Raw genomic sequence first — 12,259 nt, 5'->3', positions numbered from 1 at the left:
CTGGCCATTAGGGCTTTCAGGTCCCTTTGCCCATAAACTGAAGTGCACATGCAAAGATGAGGAGGACACTGGAAAGGGTACTCACCCTGACAACCCGAGTGAGGTCATTGAACTTCTTCCGGCATTGCACAGGAGTCCTGGCAACCACGCTGTTGGAAGACACCCTGTTGGACACCTCCCTCCAGGCTTTCCGGTAGGTGCTGGGCAGTGGCCTCTTGCCACCTTCTGGGAACAAAACATGGCGCCTGCGCTCCACTCCGCCAACCAGCACCCTCAGGTCTCCGTCGCTGAAGCGCTGCGCTCTCTCCCTGGCCTTCTCCATAGTCCTGGGCGTTGTACAGGTGAAGCTGAAGTGGTCAGGCCTAGGTTGAGGGCTGCAGTGTGCAGGGCGTGGCAGGCAAACAAATCCACCCTCCCCCTTTAAGAGATAACCGGCGCCAGAGTGCCATCCATCAAGAACTCGCCGCACCTGCGCTGCGCCCGGCCTCGGGGGTATCGCTCCGCACCGCCGGCTTAGCGCCTAAAGATAGTCGTGCATCGCCTGTTTTAGCGCAGCAGCAACCTCTTGGGGCGATGCGACTGAATATCGGCGAAAGGGGCGCAACTTTGCACCGGGCGCAAACTTTAGCGGCCGCCCGACTTTAGCGCCCCAAAAGTGGCTATACTGAATTTCTAGGCCCAGATGTCTTGCCCAAATTATAACACATTTTGTGTTGAAACGAATTTGCTTTGTATGTTTCTTTGAATAAAATGAGAAAAGGTTTTTCATTAGGTGTAAATTTAAAAAGGAGGGGGAAAACAGCTGTAGTTAATTTCAGGTAATGTTCAGGAATGCCAGCAGTACAGGCGTTAAGTCTGAATATGCATCATTAAAACCTGAGTAGTCTGACGTAAAAGTTACAACTGTGATTTAAAAAAAAAATGGAATTGTTATGTATTGTGTGTTCTATTGTGTGTTCTCCTCCCACCTGTGGTGGCGCTGTCACAGGAGATAAATGGTTGGGTGTTCTCTGTTAAGTTTAGCTCTCTTTGTTTGGAACTTGCCAGAACTTCCTTTCCTTCCAATAAAGCACTTCATGTTTGAATCTCTCAGTTCTGAGTCCTAAATTGTGTCTAGGTAGAAAGGTACCGACACAACAGGAATCTCATGTTGTTAAAAGAATAATCAGGGATTATTTTGGGTTGTTTCAGCTGCTAGTGTTTTTGTGGCATTGGTTTTCAGTTCATTATCTCTACGCTTTATTATTTTACCCTTTTTATTGAAATTGATATTTTATAGGTGGTCGATCTCACTACTTGGAAAATGATGTACTTAAGTGGTGTTTCTGGAAGTCAACCTTTGACCTTGCGGCGTTTTGCACAATGAAAACCTGCATTCTTATCGTTATTTACCTGACGATGGAGTCTATTGCCCTTAAACAGATTGATGATCTTAACAATTCCAACCTTAAAAGGAAAAGAGAGCTGCTCCACCTGATTAGCTTTATAATCTCTGGTCTCTGGGTTGCATATACCATGGCCAAAGGAATTACAGTTCTGGTAACACAGAGTTATAAAGAGGTAAATATTTCTGCTTCGGTGTTAATTTGTTAAACCTTGCAAATTGAGCCTGTGTTCTTAAGGGCATTTGCTGAATTTCTTATTTAACTGCTTGCCATACCATGCTGTATATTTTAGGCAATTGTGAGCAAGAACGTGTGAATGTATGAACCGAAGAAAATGTAGGAATGGAAAAAGCTCCCTGTTCTTGTTTTGGAGATGAATCAATTTGATCTTTGCTACCTTAAGCCCATATCCCGCTGCTCCTTCCTTGTTGAATAAGGAATTGATTCAATTCCTTTTTCATGCATCAGCTTGAGCCAGTATCCATTGCATTAGCTGTCAGTTTATTCCATAAACTCTTGCGTATGAAGTAAAATAAGGCAGTTGTCATGCTAGTGATTTGCCTTGTCTTCGGCCAAATTAAATTTTAAATCCACCCTACATAGATCCAGCAAAAGGGAAAATGCTTCTCATCATTCCAAAAAACAGTTTAGAAGTGGTTTTGCTCCTTTATGATTTAATGGATAATATAAACAGGGTTTGCAGTTTCCCTGCAGCAAGCAGGGAAATAAAACCCAGTACAACTTTAGTTTGAATAAAACAATTTCATCATTAAAGTTTGCCATTAGCTAGCCAACCTGACATTTTCTGGCAAAAACAGGTTTGACTTGGACAACTTCTGTGTATATTTTATATATTACACACCGTATAATCTGTCAATTAAGAACTCTAATGAGAGACCATCTGTTTTATGCAACAGTAGATTCAGGCTGTTGGGTCGCTTGCTTCATGCAGTGTCCCTCCAATAGGGGATCACATGTTTTGAGAACCCACTTTTTCTTAGTCTTGAAAGACAGGCTCCATTGTATACTTTTTTCAAACCAAAAATTGGATTGTTCGTCAATGTCAAGATGATAAGCTACATGTCACCCAGACCCCTTTGTGTACAGTCTTGTCACAGCCACCAGGCAATATGTTATCCAATGTCAAATAAATCATGGATAACGCTGTTCCTGTAGGTGAGGTTTAAACTCGCTTTAATTTCTGTGATTATGTAAATCTGCATTGTTTTAAAACAAACTTTGTTTCCCATTGACAGATGCACCTAACATTCAAGATTGTTTGTATTTCTACCCTGGTCTTCAGCCTGATTGAATTTCCCTTTTGTATTTTTTGTAACAGGTAATGGACTCTTGTGATTGTTTATTAGTCAGAACATCACATTGAGCAATAATGAATGAGAAAGTATGTGTACATTGAAGGTTTTACTAAACCAATGACACTGCAATGGTTGAAAACCCTGCTAAGCTCATGTTTTCAATAACCTTGTTATTAGATCCTGTTTTGTTATGTTGCACTAGCAATAACTACCAGTTTAATTTTCATCCAATGTCTTCTGAACATTTTTGCCATGGTCTGGACACACTTTAAATCTAGCAGTTATTTAATTGCAGTAATACCAGGCAAAGTGATTAGATGAAACTGCAAAAAAATGTACATGAAGGGAACTAGAATGGCTGTGCTGTGATGAAGATTAATGTTAGAAGATATAGAAACATTTTTATCTCGGTTGACTCAAGTGTTAATTTGGTTCTGTTAGTCAGAAGGTTGTGGGTTCAAATCTCATTCCAGCATGAAATCTGGACCGAATACGGTGCAGTACTGAGGGAGTGCTACATTGTTATCCTTTGCTAGACGTTGAAGTTCCTGTAGTTCTTTCCAAGACGAGCAGGAAAGTCTCTTTGTCCTGGCCTGCATTCTTCCCTCAACCAACACCACCAAAAATCAATTAACTGGGCATTTCATATGAAGAGATTTGGAACAGTTTGAGAGAGATGCGAATGTGGTATATAAATGCAAGTTTACTTTCCCCATTTATATCAAAATTAGAACAATTTAATCACTTTAAAAAAATTTATCGTTTGGTTTTAAGCAGAATGACAGAGCCAGGCAGTTGGAAAAAGCAGATCCCTCCATGTATTCCGTATCTGAGGGATGTATCCTGAGCTGTTATTATTTCTAGTTACTGTACTATAGTTGGTAGGTGTTGTCACAGTCCTTTCTTATTGCTGACAAATTATGAATTAATGCTTTCTATCTCAGGTTCCTGAGAAGGCTGCAGATCTTTCGTATTGTGCACAGCATTGAAGAAGAAAGAAACCAAAAAAATAAAGCTGATCTTACGCGCCTCTTCTCGTTGGCTAAAGATGTGAGTATTGTTTACTCTAATGTCTTCTCAGTGGGTAATTTCACATGATTATAGTCAGAATTTATTATAAAGAAAGACTTGCATTTATATAGTGCCTTTCACGACCACCGGATGTCTCAAAAGCACTTTACAGCTCTACTATTTTTGAAGTGGAGTCACTATTGTAATGTAGGAAACGCAGCAGCCAATTTGCGCACAGCAAGCTCCCACAAACAGCAATGTGTTAATGACCAGATAATCTGTTTTTGTTATGTTGGTTGGCCAGGACGCCAGGGATAACTCCCTTCGAAATAGTGCCATGGGATCTTTTACGCCCACCTGAGAGGGAAGACGGGACCTCAGTTTAACGCCTCATCCGAAAGATGGCACCTCTGACAGTGCAGCACTCCCTCAGCACTGCACTGGAGTGTCAGCCTAGCTTTATGTGCTCAAGTCTCTGGAGTAGGACTTGAACCCACAACCTTCTGACTCAGAGGCGAGTGAGTTACCCACTGAGCCACAGCTGACAATAGGTTACATATTAAAGATGTATTCCTATTTCTCATACCTAGAGTAGTTCAGAAATAATGCACTTTGATAATTGATCATGAATGCCAGGTTTTAAGGAACTCCCAGCTTAAAGGTTCAGAGTAAAGTCATACTGCATTTTAATTAATTAAGAAAGTGATTTGATGGGTATGACCTTCTGCGACAAATCCTGTGAATTTCTACACTTGCTGTGTTCAGCATGAAGTGCTTCCCAAAGACTGCGACTTTGCAAAAGAGGCAGTGGAAATCCTGGTTTCTGAGCAATAATGAATCACTTGCCTTAATTACAATGCTAAAAACTCTTTGCTTTAAACATTAAGGGGGTTAATTTCCTGGGGTTGAATTTCCTGGGGGGTTCGCCTGGTGTGACTTTGGTCGAAGTCCCATAGAAAGTCCAGGTAAACGGCATTTAAACCTTTTTCCAGGGTTTCCGTAGATCTTCCACTGAAGTTATCGTGCAGAAATTCACCCCCAAGATTTTCACCAGCCTCCAGATTCTGTAGATCTGTTGCTAAACTTGAAGTCTTGTCTTCAAGTGCCAGCAGCTCTTGCTCCACCTGTATTTAATTACAGCAGTTCGAATTCCAGTTATTAGAACAGGTGAACTTGGATTGTTACTTAATATAATAGAATGTTAGTAGTAAATGTTATGCATAAAGTATAATTAACTATATAGGAACAGGAGTAGGCCATTCAGACCCTCGAGCTTGTTCTTTATTAAAATTCAATCTTTAATATATATTATAGTTAAAATTCAGGAAAAAGATTAAAGTGTTTATTTTGGTCAAAGTGTGAAAACAGGCGCTAAATGGGTGCTGTGCTAATAAGAAATGCCTGTTTGAAAGTGTGGATTTAGCACGCAGTTTTCAGGCTAATTGATGATTATCATGATTTAAACATGCCTGCAGGCGCTGAAACCAACAACTGCAGGTTTAGCACTCAGGTGCTGATTAGAGGCAATTTTCGTGGATGGGTATATGTAGCCTCCACGCGCCCACTTCCACTGAAAGTGTGGAGTGCGCTGGCTGACGCACAACAGAACGGCTCAGGGAGCAAGGGAGAGGGCATACAGGTTCTCGAGTGTTAGTTCCAAGTGCTGGCCACCAAAATGAGCGCTAGCAGGCAAGTTAAGTGACAATCATCTGCTTAACGATCCTCTGGTGGCCGTTCCTAACACAAGATTCAACCCCTTTACCAAGATGGCGTCTTGCGCTAAATCAGCGTTTCAGCTGAAGACCCCATCTTGGCCACCTCGGAGGCTCTTCAGTGCCTAAAGTATCTGGGGAAAATCGCCCCATAAATGACTTAACGTGCATTACATTTTGCAACATTTTCAAATTTCTATTACTAAAGCAGTTAAAGTACCTAATGAGCTCCAACTGATCATCTCTGCCTCTATCCCATGTCTCAATTTAGATAAACTTAAATTAAATGCCTCCTTATTACAATATTACCAGTAAGAGTATCAAATTTACAATTAGAATAACTCGATTGTTTTCTTTTTCTGTTCAATAGGAAGTGTTGCTTTGTGTTGGCGGGATGCTGGCACTAGTTGTCTCCTGTCTTTCACAGATAGTGGCTCCGTATTTCTTTGGCAAGGTCATTGATACGGCTATGGAATCAATGGGTATGTGAATTCTTTTCCTTCGTAGCAGTCAAACTTTTGGCTTTACAGAAAAGGTAATAATTGAATCCGGAATCAATGCAATTAAGGAAATTATTTAAAAAGAACAGTGAGGACTAGCCTATGATAGAAATGCTACCTATTTTAAAATGTGCATAATTGGAACAAAAATGTCAACATGTTCCACTGTTTCCAGATTAAAGTGTAACATTCAAAGCTATCCACCAGAGGGTGCATTGATGCTGTTTTCAGAAGAAATTAAACAACCAAATCATGTCCAACGTAACTAGATTTGTGACAGATGTTGTATTTCATGGTCAAACTGTGCCCTTGATCTAGGGCATGAATGAAACTAGGGCTTTGTGTGCTGGTAGTTCCTACATACATAGAAGTTAGTGATACATTTGTAGCTGACCTTAAGAATGAAATATGCCAGTAATTTTACCAAAATAAGGTGGCATGAGTACAAAGTGATATGTTTCCTGCTTTGAAGTTCGGTAGACTTTTTTTGCCGAAGTTGCTAAACAGAGAAGCTCTGACCTCATTTTTAATTCCATTTTCTTTAATTGAGCCCTAAGATTAATTTAATTTAAAAAATAATTGCTGGACTATTTTTCCCGTTGCCAGTCTCAACATCACTTTAACATTAGTATTGAGCCTTGAAAGTGATGAGAGCAGTTATTTGAGTGGTATTCTGCCAAAAGAAGTTTATCTACCTACTGCTGCAAGTGTTTCCACTGTAGTCCAGTTGTTTTCACTGATGGCAAGAAGTTAGGAAAATATGAACTGTTAACATCATGTTAGCTTTTCTACAGTGAGACAATTCAGTTGGTGATATCACTTTAGAAGAGCAAGCTAGTAAACTAATTGAAGGGCTTAAACTGAGATTAAAGCTTGATTGGTTTTTCCCAGTTGCCTGAATCAAATGATTTAGATTACTTGAAACTGTTTTGCAATGTCTGTTTTTCTCTAGTATATACATTTAATTTTACAGGGTGGATTTATTCAACTTGGTTTGTATTTTAATCTGACAGTGACTGCCCATATGCTATAGGACATTGATGTGTGGTTGTGTTTACAGTGAAATATTGATTACACTAAAGGATTAAGAGTTTGTGGCAGATCACCCAGATCGCAATCTCCCACTTCCCTTGTCCATTTATACCCCTTCCGCTATCGGAACCCTTGTCCATGCCCACATCAGCTCAAAGATCGATTTTTCCCAAATACCCTTCTCCACTTTCCCACTTCCACAAAAACTTAAGCACATCTGGAGCTCTGTAGCTGATGTCATCCCCACACATAACCCCGTCACCTCTGTCCTCATCCAGGTCTAATTGCTCCCTGTGCCCCAGTGAATTGGCTTCAAAATCTTTATTTCCAAATCTTTCCACAGCCTTGTCTAGCCCTTTTTGGATAATCTCCAGCGACAAGTCTCAGTCTGCATTCGTCTGACTGCTTGTTCCACTCTCACTCCGTCTTTGAAAATCGCATTGCCTTGCTATCTCTATCCTTGTCTTCAAAACAAGATGCCTCCAAACATGTGAGACAGTAAGCTGTGAGGAGAACACAGAGTCTGCAAAGGGATATAGACAGACTCAGTGAGTGGGCAGTAAGGTGGCAGGTGGAGTATAATGTAGGGAAATGTGAGGTTATTCACTTTGGTAGGAAGAATAGAAAAACAATATTTTTTAAACGGTGAGAAACTTTCAAATGTTGGTGTTCAGAGAGATTTGGGTGTCCTTGTACAAGAAACACAGAAAGCTAGCATGCAGGTACAGCAAGCAATAAGAAAGGCAAATGGCATGTTGGCCTTTATTGCAAGGGGGTTGGAGTATAAGAGTAAGGAAGTCTTGCTACAATTGTACAGGGTCTTGGTGAGACCACACCTGGGGTACTGTGCACAGTTTTGGTCTCCTTATCTAAGGAAGGATATACTTGCCTTGGAGGCGGTGCAACGAAGGTTCACTAGATTGATTTGTGGGATGAGAGGACTGTCCTATGATGAGAGATTGTGTAGAATGGGCCTATACTCTCTGGAGTTTAGAAGAATGAGAGGTGATCTCATTGAAACATACTAGATTCTGAAGGGGTTTGACAGGGTAGATGCTGAGATGTTGTTTCCCCTGGCTGGAGTGTCTAGATCTAGGGGGCATAATCTCAGGCTAAGGGGTCAGCCATTTAAGACTGAGATGAGGAGGAATTTCTTCACTCTGGGGGTAGTGAATCTTTGGAATTCTCTGCCCCAGAGGGCTGTGAATGCTGAGTCTTTGAGTATATTCAAGGCTGAGATGGATTTTTGGACTCTAGGGGAATCAAGGGATGTGGAGATTGAGCGGGAAATTGGAGTTGAGGTCGCTGATCAGCCATGATTTTATTGAATGGCGGAGCAGGCTCGAGGGGCCGTATGGCCTACTCCTGCTCTTATTACTTATGTTCTTATGTCTTCCGGTGCTTCCCTGCCCCAGGCACCTAAATGCTCAATATTTACCTCTTGCCCATATAAATGCAAAAAGTTGCAAATGTAATTTTTTAAATAAATAAATTGCATCTAACTCTTGTGACTTGTCTAGTCTGAGATGCTGCACTTCTGAAGAAATAAACTGCTTACATACACTACATTGACACTTATTTATCAGCACAATTTTTGGTACAACATTTTTATATCCATCTCTCAATCTTGTTTGCCATACCTATTTCTTGTCACGATTTAATAATGCATTTGTGACATTAGTAGCATCTTAAGTGTGACTATATTCCTGCTTCTATTACTTTTAATAGGTAACATTGTAATGCTTGCTATTCAATCTTCCCACCACTGGTGGCATGTGTACCTGAATATGCCCATCACTTTGGCCCGTTACAACAAACCGATCTAAAAGACATAACATTTCCTCTGACTAACCTTGCGCAAGGCCATGGGAGATTCACTAATATGTTAAAAGCCATGCATATGGCCCGCATTTCCTGTAAGTATCACACTTCCCATCATGCGTGTTTAGCCGGCATGCATTTCTTTTGTTATTAATCATTCCTATTCATTTTACTTCTGCAAGCTTGGTCGCCCAGGACGGGTGGTGCTGTTGCATACTTCTGAAACCTGCCAGGTCCGTCTTCAAAATAAAGGCACTGTCTTGGAGCTTCTAAAATTGGACCTATGACCTGATGTAGCCAGCCCCTCCTTCCCCACCATGATGAGTGGACTCTGAGCCGTGATCCAACCTTGATCCTTGAGTTCAGAGCCACCCCACATTACAGTGACGGATGCTGCATTTCTTAGCTTAAACTAATGGCTTTCATGACTGCAGGGGATAGGGCCGGCAGTGCTTGAAGTCCAGTTGCATCATTGGGTGGTCAAATTATATTGGGGGAGGAATTCTTAAAAAGGCTTTTCCAGTTTATCGCTGGGGAACACTTTTCTACACTTCCCACTAGTGCTATGTGCATTTCCTACATCCTGCCTGAAACTTGGAGCACCTTTCCCACCATTTTTCTCTAATCCTCAGCTTTGGCGGGAGAAAGAGCTAAAATTCACTGCATAGTATAACAAGCATTTAATAGTAATCGGGGCCACAGAGTTGCAGGTTTCATGCGAGCATGCACATGCCTCACTAACACTCCTACAACACTCCTGTAATAAAAACACCAGGTGACTTATTCAAACACTGCAAATCAGTGGCTCTGATGCTGTTTTATATTTTACCTAGTATTAAACGCAGCATCCTCCAACTCACCATGAGCAATGCCATGGGAGATTTGCCAGTACTGAGTAGAAAAACTGCATATTGACATTTCCTGTATTGCACCTGAGTTGTGACAACTGCTGATAAAGAAAAGAAATAACTTGCATTTATGTAGTGTGACGTCGGAGGCACAGGTGCTACCACTGAACCAAGGCTGACCCCTTATGATTTGTAAAACCTGTGTCATAGTCATACATGATTGGCTCAGATCCACATTTGCCCTACCTCAGTTCCTATTTCTTCTGCCTGATTTATATACACTTCTCTGCTTGATTGATATACACATCTGTCCATTGTGATTTGCTCATATACAGTTTTTTTTTGTGCCCAATTCCCCCCCCCCCCCTTCAGCCTGCTGACTGCAACTCAAAGCAAGGTTTCTAACATAATAAAAATATTAAATTAACTATTTCACAGTGACGTGGTTAAACATGACTATAAAATAGCTTTTTATGCTTTGAGCACTTTCATTAAGGGTTTACTCAGAGGCACCCACCTTTCTCAAAAGCTTGAGCTTGCAGCTGATGTGTCAGTTTGGCCTGTGGTAGCAGTCCCAACAAGAGTGGTTTGAAGTGTTAATTAATTATACAGAGGTAGGGTTGTTAGGTGTAATCTGAAACATTTCATACTATTGTGAGTAGATGACTTCTTGTGACACTTGATGGCCCAGGGTGGTGTTCTATTCCATTTGTGCAGCCAGGCTGACGCTAGGGATAGGTTCTACCCACAGGGTAGTAACTTTGATTCACAGTTTTTTGGGCTGAACCCCCATCGCACAGACATAAGGGGGGGGCGGGGTGGGGGAGGCGGGGAGACAGTTAACAGAGAAGAGCTTCTCTCTGTCCATCTCCTAGACATAAAAGTGATCTGTGAGTTTAGTAGCCAGCAGCAAAAAGTCTGAACCAGCTTATCTTCAAAAGATTGCACTAGAGAAGGCGACCCAGTGCTTAAAGAGAATGTCAGTTACCTGTTTATTATTACCCTCCACATAAGCAGTGGTCCTAATCCCGTGTGCCTGCACTGTTTTTTATAACCCTTTATTTCCCTTTCCTTCAACCACCCATCTAACCTATTCTTAATGTTGACATGGCCTCTGCTTCAATCACAAACTCTGGTCATGTCTTCCACAACCTCTCAACTCTGTAAAAACAAAAGTAAATTTCTCCTACTCTCCCTCCTGAAGTTTTTACATTTAATCTTATTTCTTTATTTCAATTTTATTTGTCACATAACCAAATACAACAAGTGAAATCCAGTCAGTGAAATGCTTTTTTCTTAACGAGCTGAGCGCACCAAGCAGCAAAGGACACTTAGCTGCCTGGTACGCACGGAGCCCGCAAGGACGGCAGCCATCTTCATCGGCGCCATCACAATAGGGTCCGCTCTCGCCTCGCTCCGCCTTTCCCGCACTCCTGCATACCCATGTCTCCTCATTTTAGACCCCTCAATCATTGGAAACAGTCTATTTCCATCTACTCTGTCCTATCCCTTCATATCAAATGAGCCCTTCATCTCCTCTATTCTAATGAAAACAGCCCAATTTCTTTATGTCTTTCTTGGTATTTATATTTCTTTACAACAGGCAACAGCCTAATTCTGTTTCCTAATTTCTAACCAGTTTTTAATTCAACGTGTTACGCTTCCCCTAATTCCATAACCCATTAATCTTCTCGAATAGGCTCCTGTGTGGTACCTTGTCAAAGGTTTCGGAAAGTCCATGGATGCCATATACACTGCATTTCTTTCATTCACTATATATGTTGACGACTCAAAGAAGGTTTGTAGAGAGTGAGGGCTCGCTTACTGGAGTGGTCTCTGGTGCTGGGTATAAGGAAAGTATTTGCGGTAAAAGTCCAAAAAGCATAATTGGAGCGCTGCCTTTTTCAGATAATACTGTGTTGTCCGTGGGCTCACCTGAGACGACTGTGCTGTGAAAGAATCATTTGCTAACGCTGCCACCTCATTCCCATTTTTCCTCCCTATCTTTCTTGAAACTGTTATAACCAGGAATATTGGGCCGAAATTTGCGGTCGGTGGAGTACCTCCGGAGTACGCCTCCGACCTGAAAAAAAAATACTAAAGTACCTGGTGGCTCCGGAGCTTTGGAGTCTTTGGGTCCTGGGCCTCCAGGCGTATGCCTGCCTAAAGGCCCAGGGACGCAGGCGGTTCGGAAGCGCCTGGATCACGTGGGCCAGGCCAACCAGTTGGAAAGGGGGATTCCTCATAAGCTTATGGGGATTCCATTTATGAATATTTATGGCAATATTTATTTTTCTTAGCATTGTGTTTTATTTGGGGATTTCTCAGAAGCTTCTGGGGATTCCATTTATGAATGGAATCCCCAGAAGCTTATGAGAAATCCCCAAATAAAACACAATGCTAAGAAAAATAAATATTGCTATGTTTAAAATTAATTGTCCCTTTGGTTAAGCACTTAAAATAAAAATTTAATTTTTTGAAAAATAATAAACACTTCAATCCGGCCCAAAATTTACATGAACTAATTTCAAATGTTTTTGTATGTTTTAATCATTTATAAAAAAAAAAAATTTTTAATTTAGCATTTATTTTAACCCTTCCTGCTTTTACCAGGCATAAGCGTTTCATGGGCAT

General features: G+C 41.2%; 1 protein-coding gene across 2 annotated transcripts in view; it reads left to right on the top strand.

The window, feature by feature from the left end:
- LOC147104304 (uncharacterized) overlaps positions 1 to 12,259 on the top strand; it is a 171,511-nt gene that overhangs the window by 9,183 nt on the left and 150,069 nt on the right. For both annotated transcript variants that reach the window (XM_085961522.1, XM_085961521.1), the window contains exons 3-6: positions 1,280 to 1,560; positions 2,642 to 2,724; positions 3,646 to 3,751; positions 5,795 to 5,906. In XM_085961522.1, coding sequence (XP_085817648.1) covers positions 1,280 to 1,560; positions 2,642 to 2,724; positions 3,646 to 3,751; positions 5,795 to 5,906 — 582 coding nt within the window. The remainder of the gene's footprint in view (positions 1 to 1,279; positions 1,561 to 2,641; positions 2,725 to 3,645; positions 3,752 to 5,794; positions 5,907 to 12,259) is intronic.

This window comes from Somniosus microcephalus, chromosome 19 (assembly GCF_052327205.1).
Source record: "Somniosus microcephalus isolate GS21.2 chromosome 19, FLI_Smic_1.0, whole genome shotgun sequence".
NCBI classification, from domain to species: Eukaryota; Metazoa; Chordata; class Chondrichthyes; order Squaliformes; family Somniosidae; genus Somniosus; species Somniosus microcephalus.
The sequence above is the reverse complement of the archived record's forward strand: the minus strand, read 5'-3'. Positions and strand labels throughout refer to the sequence as shown.